The sequence below is a fragment of the Octopus sinensis genome, linkage group LG7 (genome assembly GCF_006345805.1).
Source record: "Octopus sinensis linkage group LG7, ASM634580v1, whole genome shotgun sequence".
In the NCBI taxonomy this organism is placed as follows: domain Eukaryota; kingdom Metazoa; phylum Mollusca; class Cephalopoda; order Octopoda; family Octopodidae; genus Octopus; species Octopus sinensis.
The window spans coordinates 96,184,347-96,208,310 of record NC_043003.1 but is presented as its reverse complement, the minus strand read 5'-3'; the positions used below and the strand labels follow the sequence as shown (position 1 = coordinate 96,208,310).

The 23,964-nt window shown below is 35.4% G+C and overlaps 1 protein-coding gene across 1 annotated transcript in view; it reads right to left on the bottom strand.

Annotated features, from left to right (window-relative positions):
• Positions 1–23,964, bottom strand: part of LOC115214536 (phospholipid-transporting ATPase ABCA7-like) — a 298,993-nt gene that overhangs the window by 183,681 nt on the left and 91,348 nt on the right. Inside the window, 3 exon segments of the mRNA XM_036504975.1 lie at positions 3,494–3,633; positions 12,240–12,373; positions 13,920–14,061. Coding sequence (XP_036360868.1) covers positions 3,494–3,633; positions 12,240–12,373; positions 13,920–14,061 — 416 coding nt within the window.

The window sequence follows — 23,964 nt, the reverse complement described above, 5'->3', positions numbered from 1 at the left end:
GACTAAATAAATATTACAACTGAAATCTAAAATCAAACAAAACTAGAACTATTCATTGATTCATATTTGAACACCAGTCTTCACTGAATTCTAAGATAAGTTTTAATTTCAGCTTTAGTTTATGAAAACATTTGTTTTAATAGTTTCTTTTTTATCAATTTGGAATTACAAAAGGAAAAAAATAACACTGATCTTTTATTGATCCAAATAATTATTGTTGATATTATTTCATATATGCACAGTGATATAAAACATGTTCTAAGCAGATATATGGCAAAAATATAATTGTTGTTGATATTTCACAAGCTCAGTGATGCAAACTATGTTTTAATACATATTTCATAAGCTCAGTGATATAAAGACACCTCAAAAGTAAATAGACACCTCTCATTATAATGTTTTCACCTTTTTGGACACTATTCATTAGTAGAATGCCCAAACGATGCCATTGAAAACAGCACAAGATATGTCTACTAAATACTACATTAGGTATTTAAATGCATCAAATGTCATTATTGCTTCTCAATATAAATCTTTAAATTAGGTGGTGAGCTGGCTGAATTGTTAGCATGCTGGGTGAAATGCTAAGCAGAATTCCATTTGTCCTTATATTCTGGGTTCAAATTCCACTGAGGTTGACTTTGCTTTTCATCCTATCGGGGTCAACAAAATAAGTACCAGTTGAGCACTGGGATCAATTTGGTTCCTCCCCAAAACTGCTGGCCTTGTGCCAAATTTGAAACTAATAAACCCTATAAAATAAAAAATAAAGTGGCCACTCACTTTTGAGATATCTGTGTACAACACTTGTTTTAATCAGAATATATGAAGAAAGCATATTTATTCTTGATATTATTACATATGCACAGTCATATAAAACATATTTTAATAAGTTCTGTGATATAAAACATTTGTTTTAATCATATATATGAAGAAAACATAATTATTACTGTTGATATCACTTCATAAACTAAGTGATATATGACATTCGTTTTCATCAAATTTATGAAGAAAGTATCAGCATTTATTGATACAAATGTGAAAAGAAGATTAGTTTTCATGTTAAATGGAAAGTTTTCATGATTTCACATAAAAGGGGGAAAGCCACCATATGGTCTTCAATGTATTGAACTTGACACGTCTTAATCTTATTTGCAAAATCTATGGCTTTAACAGGGATCTTATTGACTACTTTTGACAGGAAGTAACTTGAGCCATAGGAAAAATATCAGTGTTTTCTGCCAGCTTAAGCAGTCCAATAACTAACAAGACAAGAGGTTCTATAAAACTGCTTAAGTATCCTCAACCCACTAAAAAAAAATCAATAAAATAGCTCCTTAGTAATCTTTTCGGTTCTTATGGGTAAGGAATGAGAAATTCAATACTCTGCTAGAATCCTTTTGATTTGTTTTCTACATTTACCAAATGTTTATTTATCAAGTTTAAGGGAAATCAATTGAGAAAATCTATTGAACTAAATGTATGAGGTCTACATTGAAATACTAATGATTTAACATTAGTTTGACTTAAAATGAAACAGAAAAAGTAAGCTTTATTCTTTTTCTTCTTTTTTTCTTCTTTCAAACTAATGTTCTTTCATATAAACTTGAGTTAACAAGAGGTGAGTAAAAGCTATTTCAATAATTGGCAATTCTGTAGAACCTAGAAATAAATACTACCATTCTATTTTAAGTCAATAACCATTTACACTAGAATTAAGTTGTTTGTAATAATAAAATTATAACAGTTACTTTAGTTAAAAGAGAAAATTTTAAATAGTTGGAAATGAAGTTGTGGTGGAAGGCAATGGTGATGATGAATCTGATGACTCTAAAATTTGGTAAATTATCATTGAAATCTTTGATTGTATTAAGTACGGCCATTTCTGCTCAGTTGCAAACTAGATACCTGCATGATTTGGTTAACTGCATAATTTTAAACAACAAACCATTTAGCATCAAATCTATATAAAATTGATCAGTTAATATGCAAATAACATCACTTTCGGTTAATTGCATAAATTCATTTCCCCGAATGAAATGCAGCATAAATTTGAACCATTATATGGTTTGATGTCCATTTCAAGGTTCAGCACAAGCTTTTGATAGGGTCTCTTATATCAGACAGGTCAAAGGATAGAGGCCAGATTAATATGGACCACTTCTTTCCAGGGGTAAAAATGGGTTTGTGTAGGAGTAGGGCCAACACCTCCTACCTAGCAAGAAAAAAAAATTTTCAGAGGCACCAATGACATTCAAACCATTAAGAACTGAAAGAAGAAGGCCTTACAACCCAAAATCAAGAAGAGTGGAGAAAAGTCATCGATGGCCTATGCTTCATTAGGATCAAAGGGGTTTTAATAATATGATTTGATGTGAATAAAGTAATTTTAGACGTTTCTGTTTTCATGAGTTAAATAACAGTTGTCAAAAACACATGTCTACAGAAATATGATTATTAAAATCAAATGTATGCAAGCTATTATTATCATTTGAATGCATTAAAGACTCCAAAGTATTTTTAGCTCATTTTTGTAGAATAAAGTTCGTCATTAAATAAGTCTTCATTGTAAAAAAATACAAGTTCTGTATCAAAAGATGACTGGATGTCATTTTCATATTTTCCTAATTAACTACATTAGCCTGTAATTGTCCAATTAGATATTTCTTAATCTGCAGGACCCTAGTTCTTTTATCATCATAAATTTCAAAGTAAGTGAAAGTTATTGCCAGAAAGTATGAATCTAGTTGAGTATGGTTTGCTGAAGAATGTCAAACCTCAGAAGAGATGCATCAAATGATAGCCCTGCAGATACATATCAATATAAAAAAAAAATGATTGTTTGGATTGGATAGAACATCATCATCATCAGCAGCAGCAGCAGCATTTAATTAGGTATCACCTTATGATGTTAGAAAATTCCATCACATATCAGGCATCATTTTCAACTTCTGTACTTTCCTTGAGACAGACACAGATTTGGAAGCAAAATATTTTACTTCCAAATCTGTCTCATCTTTAACTTAAATCATTTGAGTTACATTCTCTCATAATTTATGCCAAGTTCCGTAATTATAATCCTCATAATCCTCCACAGGTAAGAATTCAGTATTTACAGCCATCAGGCCATATCAGATTCTTATAGGTGCAAAATCAGTTAAGGTCCTCATGCTAAAATGAGTGGTAAATGAATCAGCTGACTGGCTTGCTTATTTTCTAAACTTTGTACTATTGTAATAAATGCAGAATTCCAAGAAACTTGATCCTATGTCATCTATTGTACCACAAACATATTATTTATTGTACAACATATATATTATTCATTGTGCCACAAATATATCTTCTATAATCACCACTTAACTCCTTGTGGTATTTTTTAACATAATCATTAAAGTTCCCAAAGTTTTTCTTTTACTTGGTTCCATAACACGAACACATATTCACACTTAGAAGATATTAGAATTAAAGTAACTTTGTACTTTACAAAACTTACCATTTTAACAAAAGCCATGAGATTAATGGATGCATTCTGTAACTCTGCAAGAGCTGAAGGAGTGATGTTAATTCTCTGCTCACGAACTGTACGCTGTATTTTCCCAGGATCAATTAAAAAGTTACTGACCTGAAGACTACCTAAATTCAGAAAAAGAGTAGAAAATAAATATAACTATATCTATATATATATAAATAGGTGCGTGTATTTTTCCCTTGTTTACAATTAACACAGAAAAAATAGATAAACAGTTACCAGGGCAGCAAAAAATCACATGGTTAGCGAGATAATCTACTATAATAATACTCTTGTGTTTATGAATAAGAAAGAAAGGGATGATAGATGAATAAGGAAGGAAGGGGTAATATCATATTTTTTCATAGCTCCCATGGTTACTGAGATAATCTTTGAAACATGTGTCGGAAGTAAAAGAATTTGAATAACATCTGCGTTTAAGTCCATTTATATATATATATATATTATATATATATATAATATATATATATATATATATATATATATATATATATATACATACATATAAATTTGACATGGGCGATTCTTTCTTGTCTTGGGATTCACAGTCAAATGGCAGGGTGGAATTGTGTGAAAAATTACACAGATGTGTAGAATGATCCGGTGCTGAAGCTGGGCTTTGTATTTTTTCATAGCTCCCATGGTTACCGAGATAATCTACTATAATAATACTCTTGAGTTTACGAATGAGAAAGGAAGGGGTGAGCATTTCAACTCTGTGTGAATATGTGTGTGTATGTAAAAGGGAGGTATATGAATGTGTGTGTGTGTGAGTGTGTGTATTTGTGGTGTGCGTGTGCAATGGAAGTGGGATGGTTCATCTTTGTTCACTTAGTATTTGGGTTTATTTTTTGATTTGGTTGAATCTTGCTTGTTTGTTTTTTTTTTTGTTGGTCAGTTATTTTTAGCATTTTGACAGACAAAAGTCATTCTAAAATTGTTTTTTAACGTAAGTGTGCCCAAACAAGTTGAATGCTTACACAGAGCAGGTTTTACAGCCACATCATCCAAATCAACTGGGTGAAACCAGGCTTAGCTGCTAGTATATATATATATATATATATATATATGAATACACATAAATATTATATGTGTGAGGCTATGAGAGTATATGTGTGTGTGTGTGTATATATATATATATGTGTGTGTGGAGGCGCAATGGCCCAGTGGTTAGGGCAGCGGACTCGCGGTCATAGGATCGCGGTTTTGATTCCCAGACCGGGCGTTGTTAGTGTTTATTGAGCGAAAACACCTAAAGCTCCACGAGGCTCCGGCAGGGATGGTGGTGATCCCTGCTGTACTCTTTCACCACAACTTTCTCTCACTCTTACTTCTTGCTTCTGTTGTATCTGTATTTCAAAGGGCCGGCCTTGTCACTCTCTGTGTCACGCTGAATATCCCCAAGAACTACGTTAAGGGTACACGTGTCTGTGGAGTGCTCAGCCACTTACACGCTAATTTCACGAGCAGGCTGTTCCGTTGATTCGGATCAACCGGAACCCTCGTCGTCGTAACCGACGGAGTGCTTCCATATATATGTATATATAGTAGTTCTCTTAGTAGTTCTTGCAGTTTCTGCAAGAGGCATAGTATCTCTTATATTTACTTTACCTATTCTCTTTTTACTTGTTCCAGTCATTTGACTGCGGCCATGCTGGAGCACCGCCTTTAGTCGAGCAAATCGACCCCGGGACTTATTCTTTGTAAGCCCAGTACTTATTCTATCGGTCTCTTTTGCCGAACCGCTAAGTGACGGGGACAAACACAGACACACAAACACACACATACATATATATATACATATATACGACAGGCTTCTTTCAGTTTCCGTCTACCAAATCCACTCACAAGGCATTGGTGGGCCTGGGGCTATAGCAGAAGACACTTGCCCAAGATGCCACGCAGTGGGACTGAACTCGGAACCATGTGGTTGGTTAGCAAGCTACTTACCACAAAGCCACTCCTGCGCCTATATATATATATATACGAGAATTTGTGCTGTAATTAGCTAAAACAGTGGGAAAATTGTTTCAATTCCTTCAAATATATTTTGAAAGTTGATGAAACTAATCTAACTGGAAGAGAATGTCAAAAAAGAATTTTTATATCAAGAACCTTGTGGAGGACTCTTGCAGTTCCAAGCAATGATGATTTTGTAGATGTTCTATCTTCATATTTGTTCCAAACTTTTGGAGCCGTGTTGGTAGTTGAGCAGTGATACTTCCAAAGGCACCAACCACTTTTGGTATGATGTCCACCTTCTTCATTGCCCACAACCTGCATATTTCCTACTTCAATTCATCATATCATATCAATTATCAGGCATGATTTTTTTTTCTTTTCTGTTCATTACAATAATGTCAAGTTTTTTATGTTTAATCTGATGGTCATTCTGAATCAGTTCATGCCACAGGATTTTTGAAATTTCCATTCTCAGTAACTCTTTCTGTGATTTGGTATGCTACTACTACTACTACTACTACTATTACGATTATTATTATTATTATTAACCTCAAATGTTTACGGTAATTATTTCATGAAGTCATTATTAATTAATAGAGCTCTTAAACTAGGTGCACTGACAGGATTGAATAAAAAATATCCTTCCTTAACTGATAAATGCACCTTCTCGTTTAAAACACCCTAGTGTTAAAGTTCTGTTTTTTTTTCCATTCAATCTATGAAGGACATTTTTTTTTAGTCTTTTTTAGGAGAGGCAGTTATAATTGTTCTAGATTGTTTTAATTTTAGCATATCATTACTATACATCTAATAAGCCGATCTGCCAACTTTTTATTCTGGATTGAAGGAGACGATGTTGGTAATTAACATGTGATGTAAAGACAAGGAAACACACACACACACAGATACTCATGCATATATATATATATATATATATATATATATCACCGTGACCGACCAGACTATCAAATGTTGCTACACATCGCTGGTCACAATGCGCTTCGCATTGTTTTAGCCTTCAAATGATGCCACCCCGCTGGCTAAGCGAGCAGGCCAACAGAAGAAAGAGTGAGAGAAAACTGGTGAAAGAGTACAGCAGGGATCGCCACCACCCCCTGCCGGAGCCTCGTGGAGCTTTAGGTGTTTTCGCTCAATAAACACTCACAACGTCCGGTCTGGGAATTGAAACCGCGAGTCCACTGCCCTAACCACTGGGCCATTGCGCCTCCACACACATATATATATATATATTACCATCATCTTTTTCTTAATTTATCATTATCATTGCATGACTACATTGGGGTAGAGTTTTTTTTATTACAATTGAATACCTCAATATCAACCTTTATCTGTTTCCATGCAAGGTAATGGTTGCCCATGACCAGACATGTTTTCTACTGGAGAAGGGAAATGAATGGTGCTCATTTATGACAATAACATGATGTCAAGACAAGGACATACAAACACGTATATATTTGTATCTACATATACAAAATGAGCTTCTTTCAGTTTCCCTCTGCCATATCAATATATTAAAAAAAAAAAAAAAAAGCACTCTGTCAGTTTCGACAATGAGGGTTCCAGTTAATCTAGTCAATGGACAGCTGGCTCATGAAATTAATATGCAAGTGGTTGAGCACTTCACAGACGTGTACTCTTAATGTAGTTCTCAGAAGAATTCAGTTTAACACAAAAAGAGACAAAGCTGATCTTTTGAATTACAGGTACAACATTTTTGCCAGCTAAGCAGACAGGAGCAATGAGAAATAAAGTGTCATGCTCAAGGACACAAGGCACTACTGAGAATCGAACTCATGGCATTACGATTGTGAACCAGATATTCTAACCACTAAGCCATACCCTTTCACCATACCAAGATAAAGATATACATGCACACCATTCAGATAGATACATACATATACATGTGTGCGTGCACGCATACACACAGACATACACACAAAACAAGCTTCTTCAATTTCACTCACAGAGTACTGGCTATAATAGAAACACACAAGTCAACAGCATCCATACAGTGGGACCAAACCCCAAATCAGAAGATTCCAAATTGAACTACTCAAGCACACACCCATGCCTACATCTAATATTCGATTACACCAAAAAAACTGCGAAACTATGTGCAAAGGGATGGTCATGGCTAGAATAACCTTAACCAGAGGTTTATTTGATCGGCATTAACCTGGAAGTAAGCAACAACAGGAAAATCTATATCAACAGGAATTAATGAAATAATGTATTGTGCAAAGCTAATAAATATTCTTGTCCACCACGCATGTAAGTGTAATTATTATCTTGCAAAATAGCTCTAACTAAAGCAAAACTTCACAGGTCACTAAACATTTGCACCCACTCAATTGTGGGTTTTGATCAAATGAAGCAATGTATGACTCACATAGTACTGAATTTTCTTAAGTAGTCACCAACCTAATTACTAAGTGGATTTAAAGCAGATTAACTTATATAATCAAATGGTGATAGATATTTGAACATGAAGGTGCAACAAATATGTTACATTTGTTTAAATTATTTATGAAAGTACAAAACTGAATCATATATATATATATGTATGTATAAATATATATAGACACACACACACACATATATATATATATATATATATAATATATATATATATATAGACACTATACATACACATACATATATATATACACACATAGATATACATACATACATACATATATATATACACACATAGATATACATACATACATATATATATACATATATATATATATATATATATATTATATATATATATATAGACACATATACATACACATACATATATATATACACACATAGATATACATACATACATACATATATATACACACATAGATATACATACATACATATATACATACATATATATATATTATATATATATATATACATATATATATATACATATATATATATGTACATATACATATATATATATGTACATATACATAAATGTATATGCAAATAAACAGATGTATGTATACATATACATGAGCATATACACACACACACATTGGTATCAAACAGACTGAAACAAGTAAAAGAGTAGATACTATGAATTAGGGCTTTAATGAGGATAATCAGGTTAATAGTGGCATAATAATGATGATTTCACTTGGTTTGACAGGTCTTCATAAGCACAGCATATTGCAAATGATTGAAGGGTGCTTTTAACGGGCCAGTTACATGACACTGGCATCGGTCATGACTATGATCTCACTTGGCTTGGGCGGTCTTCTTAAGCACAGCATATATCCAAAGGTCTTGGTCATTTGTCATTGCCTTTGTGAGGCCTAATGTTCAAAGATCGTGCTTCACCACCTAATCTCATGTCTTCCTGGGTCTACTTCTTCCACAGGTTCCCTCTACCATTAGAGTGTGACACTTTTTTCACACAGTTGTCCTCATCCATATGCATCACATGACCATACCAGTGCAGTCATCTCTCTTGAACACCACATTTGATGTCCAACTTTTTTTTCAGGATGCTTACACTCTATCATACATTACACATTACACATTGCACTTCTGGACCAGCTACAGGCCTACAGAACTATTCTTAACAGTGTACACCAACGCAAGGGACGAGTCTTCTTCCTGGATGCTCCTGGAGGGACAGGAAAAACATTTATTATGAAGCTTCTCTTTGCAGAAGTTACGCAGTATCAGGACATTGCAGTAGCTGTGGATTCCTCTGGGTTTGCAGCTACTTTGTTACCTTGTGGTAGGACAGCACACTTGACTTTTAAACTCCCTTTCAATTTAGCAGCATCCAAAATGCCTTCATGCAACATCAGCAAAAGCTTAGATCAGGGGCAGGTACTTAAAAGGTGTCATCTAATCATCTGGGATGAGTGCACTGTGGCTCACAAGGGAGCTTTGGAAGCATTAGATAGAGCCCTGAAAGACATCTGAGACTGCCAGGCTCCAATGGGAGGTGTAATGCTTCAGTTGTCAGGTGATTTCAGGCAAACTCTTCCTGTCATTCCGAAAGGCACTAAAGCAGATGAGGTCCAAGCATGCCTAAAGTCCTCTACCCTGTGACATCATGTAATGACCCTCAGTCTTACCACCAACATGAGAGCTCAGTTACATGGCGACCAAATGTCTGCAAAGTTTGCACAGGACGTTTTGACACTTGGTGATGGCAAGGTGCTTCTCAATGCTGCAGGAGAAATGGAAGTATAGCTATTTTCCTCTGTTGTTAATTCTGTGGATGAGCTCAAACACAAAGTCTTTCCCAACTTCACAGAAAACTACCAAAATCACATTTAGCTGTGTGAAAGCGAAATATTAGCTCCAAAAAATATTGCTGTTAAAAAAATAAATCAACAGCTAATGCATTCTCTTCCTGGCACTATTCACACTTACAAGACTGTTGATACAATTCCAGATAAAAATGAAGTGGTGAACTATCCTCCCAAATTTCTCAATTCGTTGGAGCCTCCTGGACTACCTCCTCACATATTAGCACTTAAAGTTGGAACTCCTGTAATGCTACTCTGCAGCCTGGAACCACCAAGACATTGCAATGGAACACAACTGGTGATAAAGAAAATGATGTCACAAGTTATCGAGGCTATCATTCTTTCTGGGTGTAGAAAAGGTGATGACATCTTAATTCCAAGAATTCTTCTTACTCCATCAGGAACAGAAATTCCATTTACATTCAGAAGACTGCAATTTCCCCTTTGTGTCAGTTTTGCCACGTCCATTAACAAATCTCAAGGTCAAACCCTCTCTATGGCTGATCTTCTCTTGGAAGATCCCTGCTTCTCATATGGACAACTGTATGTTGGCTGCTCAAGAGTGAGAAGCAAAAGAAACCTCTTTGCATGCACTCCACAAGGAAAAACAAGGAACATTGTTTACAACGAGGAGTACTTGGGGTCAATTCATTCGACTACAGGCAATGCTCCAGTAACACCACAGTCAAATGTTTTAAACAAGTAAAAGATAAGAATAAACAAATATGCCATTTCACTCCTGAGCAATGCCAGGTATCTCTGCTAGTTTTATATATATAACTTATTCCTCCTGTATGTGTGCATTTTTATAAGAGAAAAATATGTTATAATTGAAGTAGAAAAAAGATCGATTTCATTCTTGAATGTAATGATAGTAATGGCAAATGAAGTTATTGAAGTATTCGTGTTGCATTAAGAGTGAATATTTCTTTATAAACAATGCTTTTTGTTTTATTTCAGGTTGCATAAACAAAAAGATTTGGTTTTGCTCCCACAAGTGATGCTCCTACATAAAGTTTCAAGTCTGAATCAGGGTGAGACTACCACTACAGATTTAGATTTATTCTGCCTGTATTTGTATATTTTATAAGAGAAAACCATGTAATAATTGAAGTAGGAAAAAGATGGATTTCATATATGAATTTCTGTTTGTTTATTATATGACAATAATAAATGAGTTGTATGCGTCATTTTATTTATCAATACAGTAATGGCAATTATATAATGCAGTTCATTTAAATAGGCAATTTAGTCATTCTTGAATGTAATGATAGTAATAGCAAATTAAGTTATTGAAGTATTCATGTTGTATTAAGAGTGAATATTTCTTTATAAACAATGTTTTTTGTTTTATTTCATGGCGCATAAGCAAAAAAGATTTGTTTTTGCTCCTACACATGATATTCCCACATAAAGCTGACCATGTGAAAAGCATGGTTCTTAAAAACATGTAATAATTGAAGAAGGAGAATTGAAAGATTCGGTTTGAATGTGAATGAAGGTAGAAAAATAGCTATATCATATAGAAGAATAGCTTAACGGAATGCAGGTGGCAGTGCGATGGCACTGAAAAGGCCACAGGTCAAGTAGAACACCCATTTGTCATGGTTTCTTTTGACATTTGAATAGGCTGTATGGCCAAGGAGAATTGAAAGATTCAGTTTTGAATCTGAACCAAGGTGAGATTATTCCTACAGATTTAGATTTACTCCTCCTGTATGTGTGCAATTTATAAGAGAAAACGTAATAATTGAAATAGAAAAAAAAGATCAATGTCATACACATTAAGTTACTGAAGTATTCATGTTGCATTAAAAGAGAATATTTCTTTATAAACAATGTTTTTTTTTTTGTTTTATTTTGGGGTGCACAAGCAAAAAGATTTGCTTTTGCTTCCACACATGATGCTCCTATATAAAGTGGGCCATGTAAAAACATGGTTTTTCAAGTTGCAACCCAGCAACTTTTAGTGTTTGGCTCTGAGTTTTATTAATGCTCATGGCAAAAGAAATTGGGATAGGAAACTGTAACAGCTTAAATTGGAATGGTATGCAAGGAATGAAGACAGTGTCACTTTTACCACAAACAGTGAGAATATTTGCCTCAATGCAGAGGGTGAGGGGAAAGAGAGAGAGAGAGAGGAAGAGAGATTTTCATTAACAATGTGTAAAAACATCAAGGTGATAACATTAAAATGTTACAAATATAACAAATACCAAACGTTACATTGTTTAACCCTGCAGCATTCAGATTGCTTCATCAAACATCATATTTATTGACATGATTTTGAATTAATCAATAATCTTGCAGCTTCAATATTTCAATGACATAATTACTTATGTTTAAAATAGCATTGTAGGGTAGGCATAAGAGGCCAGATTTGGTCAGTTTGAACTAAATGCTACAGGGTTCAACAATGTTGAAAGACGTTAATGTACTATTATTACAATATCACATACCTTGAACGTTTCCATCTTCAAGAAGATGATACAAACCTTCCAGAATTCGGTAGGTTTCTAGTGATCTTAAAAACATTTCCTGGTAACTTGAATTTTTTATGATAATTTGCACATCCTTTACAATTTTGGTTAACCTGTCCGTAAAACCAGTAAACCTTTTTAATAAAGCTTTAAGCAACAAAAAATACAATAATCTTAAACTCTCTTTTATTTTTTGTCATCAATTAGTTTAAAAATTTTTTGTGCATGTCACTCCCATTTGTATTATGTGTGTACATCCTTCAAACCTCATTCTTCAACTATCATCCTTAGAGTTCATAACACTGATATATCAATGGCAATACTAGGCATGCACAGGCAGTAGCACCAATAAAGCAGTATGGTGTCACTGAGTGCAGCATGTGTTTCATTAAGTGTGTTCTGGTTCTCTTTTGATTATTTGTGTTCTGGCTCTCTCTTTTAATCAACAAATCAAGACGTTTGTTATATCCAAAAGTAAGACAAAATATCTGTACCTAGTCCAATTGTTCTGGCAGCATGTTCTTGTAAAAATAGGGAGAAATTTGACAACAGAACAAGCTCTGATGTGTGAAAATGAGCCTGGGTCATGAGGATCAAAATGTAAGAGCCAGAAGCTATAAATTGCCAGTCAAGCATTTGACATATTGGATAAATTCAGTAATTAATCACTGAAAATGATGTGGATTACCCAGATAGGGACTTGGAATCTGCTTCTGACAATGACAGGTATAGTGAAGTAAGTGAAGGGAGTGATAGTAAAAATGATTCAGATTAACGAAACCTTGGTGTGAAAAGTGGGTATAGCACTAGAAAATTGAATGCCAGCAAAGACAATTCAGACACCATCAGCACAGGTCCAGTTGATGCTTCAAATTGTGGGCCCAAAAACATTCCAGACAGCATAAATGGTGAGTTTGTAAATATATTTCTGAATGATAAATTTTGGGAAAACCCCATTATGACAGCCTTGCTTCTAATCAATGTCAGAACCAGGCACAAATGGCTCAAGAGCCCATGTACAGGATTACATAGCACCAAGGAGGTCAGGGATCAAAGGGTTAATATTCACGTAATTTTTCAACTCTATTATATCCAGATAGATGAAATTAAAAAAAAAATTTTTTTAATTATTATCTATATTGTAAATATAAAAGAAATTTCAACTGTAGCCATTTTTATGAACATTTTCAAAGATAAGAAATCACATCCCTACCCAAGTGTGACCCTTTTTCAGCTAAGACATTTTGAAGCAAAAGTAAGAGCTGTTAAGAAGCTATGCGTTACTTACCAAACTATTCACATTCTGCAGACACGCAGACATATATACACATACACATATATATATATACACACATATACATATATATACACACATATATATATATATACACACACACACATATATATGCATAGATATGCACATATATATATATATATATTAAATATACATAGATATACACACACACATATATATGCATATATATATATGCGTATCTATGTATATATACATAGATATGCATATATATATATATATATATATATATATATATATATACACATAGATATGCATATATATATGCATATAACTATACACACACACACAAACCATATACAATATTTCATTTCGAAATAAAGATAACAATTAGGTTTCATGCTTACGTTGACTGATTAAAGTTGTCAATGATACCAGGTAATTCTCCAGAAGTAATGTTCTTATGGCAATTATTGCTTATTGTACACACATATGTCTGAACAAAAGGTAATAGTCCAGCTGAAGGCAATGCACGACCATCAAAATGACCTGGAAAAGAAAACAAAATAATAATCATTTAAGAGTAAGAAATGTAACGGTAACCCATAGTAAAATATTTCTGTAAAATATTGTAACGGTAACCCACAGAAATGTAACGGTAACCCACAGTAAAATGTCTCTGTATAGTGTAACTAAAGCATCAACCAGGTGAAAATTTTCACTGTCAACTAGGATTTGAAACTCTATATTGCAAATATACAGAACAGTCGTATAATACAGTGCAGTTGATTTATTTTAGAAATAAGTCTTGCACATATAACACAAACTGATCTGGGCCATTTAAGAGTTGAATTGGCCAATTTTTGATGATGCATTAAGATGCAACAAATATTCAGTGAGAAATGACTTTCTGTGGAAAAAAAAAAAATCGGGCTGTGGGCAAAGAACAGTCATCATTTGATATGCTGTGTATCATATCTTGTATATGCTGCAGATATTTTATTGTATATCATACTTGTATATGCTGCAGATATTTTATTGTTCCTTTGAGCTGAGAATTTTATTCTTCCATCTAAATTTACCAAGACATAAACAACAGGTACCAAATATTCTGGAAAATATATATATGCAATACACAAGTTTCTTATCCATAAATTTTCATAAATCTCTCACTTTTAAAACTGAGGTTAATAACGTGTCTTCTGCTTTCTGACATTATTGATTTTAAATATATTTAGGAAAGATTTAAAAATAGGAGGTTTTAAAGTTAACATGATAGCCAACTGGCCTAAATACGTAAATATCAAGAGCTGAAATTGCATAATGAAATATAATCTTAAACAATAAGGTAGTGCATAGCCAGACAAATCTATTTAATTCTCTCTTAGCTGCTTTCATTAGCTAAGCAATGTTAGAATAGCAAATATAGATGTAAAACAATTTCAAGATATCTAATTTAGTCTTTTCCAAGCATACTCATTAATATCAAATAATGCCTCATATCAGTATATATATGTGTGCATAGGTGTAGGTGTGGGTATGTCCTTGTCTTAACATTGCCATGGGGAAATATCACCTCATTTGGAAAGTGGTGAGGGTTAGTATCAAGAATGGTGTCTGATTGTAGAAAATTGCCTCAATAAATTCTGTCCAACTAACCCATACTAGCATGGAAAAATAGCCATTAAGATTATGATTAATCTGCATCATTACAATATACATTCTTAAGCCAGCCTCGCCTGGCCCCCGTGCCAGTGGCACGTAAAAAGCACCATCCAATCGTGGCTGTTTGCCAGCCTCGTCTGGCACCTGTGCCGGTGGCACATAAAAAGCACCCACTACACTCACGGAGTGGTTGGCATTAGGAAGGGCATCCAGCCATAGAAACATTGCCAGATCAGACTGGGCCTGGTGCAGCCTTCTGGCTTCCCAGACACCAGTTGAACCGTCCAAACCATGCTAGCATGGAAAGCGGATGCTAAACGATGATGATGATGATGATGATGAAAGTTTGATAATAGGGTATAAAAGTATTTTCAACAAAGAGGCAGACAGTAAATGTAACTGATATGATTAAGATGAATATTAACATAATATTTTCTAATTATTCTGAGGCAAGATAATAGACATTATGACACTGCCATTGCAGGTGCCACTTAAAAAGCATCCAGTCACAGTATAAAGTAGTTGGTGTTTGGAAGGGCATCCAGTTGTAAAAACCATGCCAAAACTGACGGAGAAGTATGGTGCAATCTTCTGCCTGGCCAGCTCCTGTCAAACCATTCAACTCACGCCAGCATTGAAGGCAGACATTAAACGATGACAATGATGACTACCCTAAAATGTTAGTTACATAGGAAAAGTGAACGCTTAATAATAAATATGTTAGGGGGGCTAGAGGCTTCATTGAAAAGAAAATGACAACGCTTTTCAAAAGAAGATTTGTTTTTCTAGCCCCGAGCTGTGTAAACTAATAAGGAGAGTACAGGAGGCAGTCGAAAAAGCCAGCTTCTATATATGGCTGAAGCGGGAAGACCGAAAATGGCTTGAAAGTCATAAACACGCCGACAGGAAATAACATCACTAGGTGAGAAAAGCTGACACTGAATTAGCTTCGCTTACTGACAGGTGACGGTCGTTTAGAAAAAGCCTGGGCTAAAACTACACGCCTTCACTAGTCAGTTAAGGTGAGACAGTGTCACGTGACAACTTGCTGGGGCTGCCTGCTGGAGCCTATGCGGCAGGTATTTAAAGGGAAAAATTTGACAAGACAGTCAGTCACCAGGTGACACTAGCTGGCGATACATCGAAGAGGCCAGGGAACAGAAGAAAGAAGAAGAAAGAAGACATGCACTCAACACCAGAGCTGAAGACACCTCCGAAAGGAAGGGGGCCCCGCCACGTCAAAACGGTAGAGGAGTAGGGGCCGAAACCGGACGTGGTTCCTCCTGATGATGTCTTGAGCTAGCTGGATCCTATAAAGGAGCTGTTGTGGCAGCAGACCACGAAACACGGTTGTAATTCCTTCCTATGTTGGCCATTTTGGAAACAATGCCTCCAACGAAAGGAACAACCAGTAATTGTAAGAGATAGAACACCCAGCATGTTGAGAGAGTCACCTTTAAATGCTATATCATAGTGAATCCAGCAAACAAACAAAATACATACACTGAGTATGTGCAATTGATAATGTTTACAACACTAGCACTGCTTTAATTCATTATTGAATTTAATCTTGCATGTGCATCATCATGGCACATCAGCAAATGGCTCTTACACTATTTGTCTATAGTCATAGACTACTGGCAATCCAGTTCGTCCCCAGTTTGATTCAGGTAAGTGATGTTGGTAAGCCGCAAAGGTGGCAAAATATTGGTATTCATCATTCCTGAGTTTGATTGGAGGTAAGTTATTTCACTTGTCTATGACTTTCAGGTGTTTTAACACCCAGCATGTTGAGGGAGTCGTCCCCAAGCACTATACTGCAACGAACTGGTGAACAAACAAAACACTTACATTGGTTATATGCAATCAATAATGTATGCAACACTAATGCTGCTTTTAATTCATTATTGAATATATACACACACAACCACCCACACAACCACACGCACACATACTCTCTCACACACATACACACAAATGTCTATAGTTGCAAAATGAAATACTGAGTTCTTGCCAACAATAATGCCTGAATCAGTTGCCAGGGATGGATGGGTAGATGGATACATACATATATATGAATATATATATATATATATATATATATATATATATAGTTAGATAGATAGATAGACAGATATATATATATATATATATATATATGATACACATATAAATGTTTTGAGCTGGTTTCAAAAGGTTAAGGGAATGTTAGATAAATTGCAGGATAAATTACAATTCTATCACTGTAATATTATCAAGACATCTAGTGCTTATTCCAGATTGCTAAGAAAACTGACACATGTAGAATTAAGAATACTGCTTGAATACACAACTAACAATATGCAATAAATTTAAACGCAAGGTTACTACAAAACAGTAATTCAATAGTCAACATTTCACTTGATCCTAGTTCAATAGTCAATCAATATAACGTCTACCCCCAAAAAACAATATTGGTTATAAGGGGGTTTAAAAAAAAAGGCTTCTGTATTATCATTTACACATTTCGGAAGTATATATGAACTGAAAAGAAAAGATTTTAAATATTGCTGAAAATAGGTAAAACCTGAAATCTGAGGAAACTACTGATAGACATATCTTGAAATTTCTAGAAGACTACCAACTGAAAGCAATAGTTGACCTGTGTCTAAACAAGTTCAGTGATTGCTTCGTGAGATAAAGGAACTCACACATACATGACCAGCATGTAATCTAAAGGAGCCTGTTATTTTGACCAATTGAACTGAAAATAGTAAAACAATAAAATCTGAAGAAACTTAGTGATGCTCTGTATCAGCAAATGATAATACAAAGACTTCAAATAGTGGAATGATTAAGTTTTATACCACCAGGAAGATAGAAATACTAGCATTTCATGTAGAATCCTTCATCAAAGACTGATGAACTGGCTAACAGGGTTGGAGGATAAATAAATTGTAAGAGGAAACTGAAGATAGGTAACTGAAGGTAAGTTATTAATAGAGAAATGACTGCCAGTACCTAGGAAGAGTGTGTGGTGTGTGCGCAATTCGAATATAAAGGCACCTAGCTTCTCTTCCTCGTGATGGAGACCCTTCAGTGGTAACTAATCCTTCGACACAGCCCCAACCCGAACACTAAAGATAGCAGCTGCTCACCCAAACCTTAGCGACGTCTTCACACATCTTGACACCGTGACGACCCACGTTGAAAAGATCGAATTGACCGTTGCCTGCACACGCCTGACAGCTTCCCCTTCCGGATGCCCCAGCTTCCAGTCAACGCACCCAGCTGCTGACGTCATCCCACAGAGTGCTCATGTAGTCCAACAATGAATAGACAACAAATACAGTAGAAGTTCACACAAGGTAGAGTTAGATCAGTTCAGGTCACCATTGCAGCATGTTGCTGTATCCACCATTTTCCAGTATCTGCTCAGGTTGTCCTGGGAGGTCCTCCAAGCAATGTCCCAGTCAATTCCCCTCTACATGAAATACTTCCTCATCTGCCATGACTATGAGGCATATGGCAGACTAACACAAACTCTCACCCCAACTGGAGTAAGGTGGTAAAATATAAATATCTCCTAACTCTTTTGATACCAAACTGCCTGAGACCACCCTTAGTTTCAATGTTAAAAATTTCCAGTTTTGAAGTCATCCAAATTAAACCTTACATCAAAAGTTCATGGTAATTTATATTCCAAACTTGAACTTAATAAATACTACTAAGTTTTACTAAATTCTTCATTATTTTCAAAATTAATAAAACAAAATTAATGTATTTCAATAAAAATATGGTAACAAAAGTGTTGAACCATAAAAGATTCCTTAATACCAGTGCTTACTATTGCTTTCCTGTGGAAGAGATGCTAATCTATCCCAAATTAACATCCACATTAGAAAGATGAACTAAGGAGTATAGGAATCATGTCATCACCACCATCATTTAATGTCCATTGTCCAAGCTGGCATGGGTTGGACGGTTTGATCAGAGCTGGCAAGCCGGGGAGCTGCACCAGATTCCAGTCTGATTTGGCATTGTTTCTACAGCTGGATGATCTTCCTAATGCCAACCACTTGACAGAGTGTGCTGGATGCTTTTACATGGCACTGCACAGGCACTTTTACGTAACACTGCATAGGTGCTTTTACATGGCACTGCACAGGCACTTTTACGTAACACTGCACAGGTGCTTTTACATGGCATCACATGCTGTGTACTTAACAAATATATAATAAAATCCCTTTAGTGAAATCGAACTCAATAATCTACACACTCTGCAATTTTGCTACCAGAGATTGGTTTGAAATCAAACTTTAGAGATGCTTATTTCATGCAACCAATAGCATTAGCAAAGACAAAAAATTAAAATATATATGGAATGCATGAGCTGAGAATAATCTATTGCTCTCACAAGAACCTAACAGCTGCATTAAGTGCAAGCTAGTTGAAAATGCAACCAGATATAAGTAACAGTGGTTACTGCATGAAATATGGATCAATGATAGTTCTTAGGTGAAAGAGTTCTGTGAGACAGTAAAAGAGAATTCACACAGTAAAGTAAATATTGATTTATCTCTATATTGTAAAACCAGATTTTAAATTAAGAAACGGTTAACCATTTTTATCTCAGTATATTACTGGTACAAGTGTTTGCAGACTCTACAGAGGTGAAAAGCATTGAAGATATCAAATTAAATGTTGTAAACCAATGAATATTTCAACTCAGTAACACAATTACCTGCCCTCTGTTCCAACCTTCCATCCATTTTCTCTGCCCACCATTCAGAAGGGTGAGGTATAAAGTCCTCAGGTGCCTTTTTCATAGAGGTCCTATCAGAAGTAACTGTGATTACATTTTTCAGTTGGATTCCCAAGCATGACCAGCTGAGACTAAGGATATTATCCAACTATCTCATTGGTAATCCATGAATGAGATTGTTGGATTATCTGCCCTCGTGTTTAATAACACTGGCAGAATCATTAGCATGCCGGGCAAAATGCTCAGTGGTATTTCGTCAGCCGTTACGTTCTGAGTTCAAATTCTGCCGAGGTCGACTTTGCCTTTCATCCTTTCAGGGTTGATTAAATAAGTACCAGTTACGCACTGGGGTTGATATAATCAACTTAATCCGTTTGTCTGTCCTTGTTTGTCCTCTCTGTGTTTAGCCTCTTGTGGGTAGTAAAGAAATAGGTTATTTACACTGATACAAGCTCATGCATTTGCAGAATAGAATATTCTCAACTGACCCTATAAAAGTACTTGTTGGGTTCTTATTTTATAGAGCTCATAAATATGAAAGGAAAAGGCAATCTCTGCTGAATGTTAAGTCAGAACCAGCATCAATAATATTAATATGCCAATTTGTTCTTTTTGTATGTACCTGTCATGGTGTCGCACTTACTTCAAAGAAGAAGTGAGTGACAAAGCAAAGAGAGAGGAGGACAGAGAGAAAGAGAGAGTGAAAGAGGCAGTGAGTTGTGACAGCATTCGTTTCATGTTTTTAAATGTTTCAGAAAGGAAGTAAGATAGAGAACGAGAGAGTGAGAGAGAAAGAGAGTGAAAGAGACAGTGAGTGGTGACAGCCTTCATTTTGTGTTTTTAAATGTTTCAGAGAGGAAGTAAGAGAGAGAGAGCATGAAAGAGACAGTGAGTGGTGACAGCGTTTTGTGTTTTTAAATGTTTATTACCTCGCAAGAAAAGTAGGTACATAGATACATACACACATTATTAAATTAAAAGCGGGAGAAAGGAGGGACACAGAGGAAGTGAAAGAGAACAAGAGAAAGTGAGAGACACAGTAGATACATAGATCCAAAGAAAAGCTGATACATAGACACAGCAAATATCGGATGTCACTTTCACTTTTCATTACCACACAAGGATAAAATTAACTTGCAAGTGGCTGAGTACTCCACAGACATGCATATCATTAATGTAGTTCTCAGGGAGAATCAGCCTCACGCAGAGTATGACAAGGCTGGTCCCTTAGAATTACAGCTACAACTCATTTTGGTCAGCTGAGTGGACTGGAGCAAGATAAACCTTCAAGTGGTCAGAAGAAAATGAAAAATAGATCCTTTATAGGGGCAGGAAACTCGTTTTAGTCGCTAGGGTCACTATGGGTGTTAATCCGGTTCTAACAGTGGCATTTGTAGGTCTCACAGATCTCGAGGCTTTGCCTCCAGATAAACTCTGATGCACAGGCTGTTATCAAACTGAGCATGAGTCAAGGGCGATTACACATCGGAATAGCAATTATTTTGTCTTAGCTTTCACTGCTTATAATAAACACATGACATATGGAACATTTCCTTTTCTTTCACTCTTCTTGAAAATGGCACTCCATCAGTTATGATGACGAGGCTCCTGTTTATCTGATCAATGACCAGCCTGCTCATAAAATGTGCAAGTGGCTGAGTACTACACAGACATACTCTTTTTTACTCTTTTACTTGTTTCAGTCATTTGACTGCGGCCATGCTGGAGCACCGCCTTTAGTTGAGCAAATCGACCCCGAGATTTATTCTTTGTAAGCCCAGTACTTATTCTATCGGTCTCTTTTGCCGAACCGCTAAGTGACGGGGACGTAAACACACCAGCATCGGTTGTCAAGCAATGCTAGGGGGACAAACACACACACACATATATATATATATATATATACATATATACGACAGGCTTCTTTCAGTTTCCATCTACCAAATCCACTCACAAGGCATTGGTTGGCCCGGGGCTATAGCAGAAGACACTTGCCCAAGATGCCACGCAGTGGAACTGAACCCGGAACCATGTGGTTGGTTAGCAAGCTACTTACCACACAGCCACTCCTGCACCTATGCATACCATAAGTTAGTTCTCAGGGAGATTCAGCCTCACACAGAACGTAACAAGGCTGGTCCCTTTGAATTACAGCTGCAACTCATTTTTGCCAGCTGAGTGGACTGCAGCAAGATGAAGTAGAGTACTTCTCTCAATAACACAGCAGGCCGCAGGGAATAGTACTCATGACTTTATAATCGTGGGCCAAATACCCTTAACCACTGAGCCTCGCACCTTCAGCCTCTTAACCATTGAGAAAAGGAGTGAAGCAATAGAGACAGAGAAAAAAAAGCCTCAGTCATTTACAATCACAATTAGACTGAAATATGATTGATCTTTTCTAGCTTCTTTACTTTTAACAATGAAGAAGAGGGAAAGACACTTGGTAATGAATAGAGGGTAAGTCTTTCAGGTGTTTACATTTTTATTCTGAGAGTTCTAGAACAATCGACTGTTAGTTCTCTCTTCTTTCCCCCACCACCAGTATTTATCCGCCTTCTTTTATAGTTCTTCATGTCTTTTAGTAGGTGGGGAAAGACCATGTTTTTCTCAGGTACGTTTAATGTTTTCTCTAAAACTACAAAGAAACATCCCTCTCCTTTTGTTTTTTGATTTTTTGGCATATAAAAACTAATGCAAATTTTGAACAGAGTATAGCTGTGAAAAGAGCCTAGAAAAATGGGTAATACAACCTACAAAATGGGTGTGGGAGAAAAGTTACCAACAGGTGGCTACACAAAATTCAACTCTATACTTTAAAGAGTGTCTTCTACTATAGCCTTGGGCCAACCAAAGCCTCGCGAGTGAATTTGGTAGACAGAAACTGAAGGAAGCCTATCATATATATATATATATATATATATATATATATATATATATAATATTTTTATGTGTGTTTGTGTGTGTCTGTGTTTGTCCTCCCCCACCATTGTTTGACAACCGATGTTGGTGTGTTTGCTTCCTTGTAACTTAGTTGTTCAGAAGAGACTGATAGAAGCACCAAGCTTACAGGGAATAAGTCCAGGGGCCGATTTCTTTGACTAAAGGGTGGTACTCCAGCATGGCCACTATCAAATGACTGAAACAAGTAAAAGAATACCAGAAGAATGTTCTGTACCACTAAACCAAGAAGGTTCTTTGAATATGTACGATGTATTTTAAGGATAAATAGTAATTCTGTTTACATTTGCATAACTGAGATATTTTGGTTGGATTATGTAGTTTCTATAATCTGTAACTGTCAAAATATAGAAGCATTTCTCATGGCACTAGCATACAATTTACATATGCTTACATTTTTTTATGTTTTCCGTGAACTTTTCACGGGTCCAGCTTGTGAATATAAATATTGAGATGCATATATTTCATTGCTCTCACATTTCCACCACCATCACCTCTCATAAGAAGAAAACTATTAAAGATCAGCAATTTAAACTATCATTCAGTCATTAAAAACAAAATTAAGACAAACATTGAAGTTGCAATAATCATAGGCATTTATCGTGTGGTAATCATTATAATAATTAAAAATATATAATTTCTTTCCCTTTCACTTAATAAACATTCAAATATTCTCAAAATAACATAAAGCACTGAAGCAATAATAATAACGATATTTAAATCAACTTCATGCAGACACACTACATTACATCAATTAGCAAAACTATTTTCTCAGAGCGTATGCATAATTAAGATAAAAGTGAAATTTAGTCGGTTATTTTCAACATCGTTGGACTTCTCTAGTGTGTAGAAGATTTACCAAATTAACAATAAATTGGTCGTTTACATGAACTACAATAATTCCTGCCAATTTTTAATGATTGAGCCAGCACCAAAGATAAATTGTTCACTGAAACATAATCTATCACAAAGTTTTGGCAATGTTCTAAGATAGTTAGATATGATAAGGATTTGTGAAATCACAATTAGTTCTTGAAAATGATACATTTATGGTCATTTAATTATCAATTATTCACCAGGTT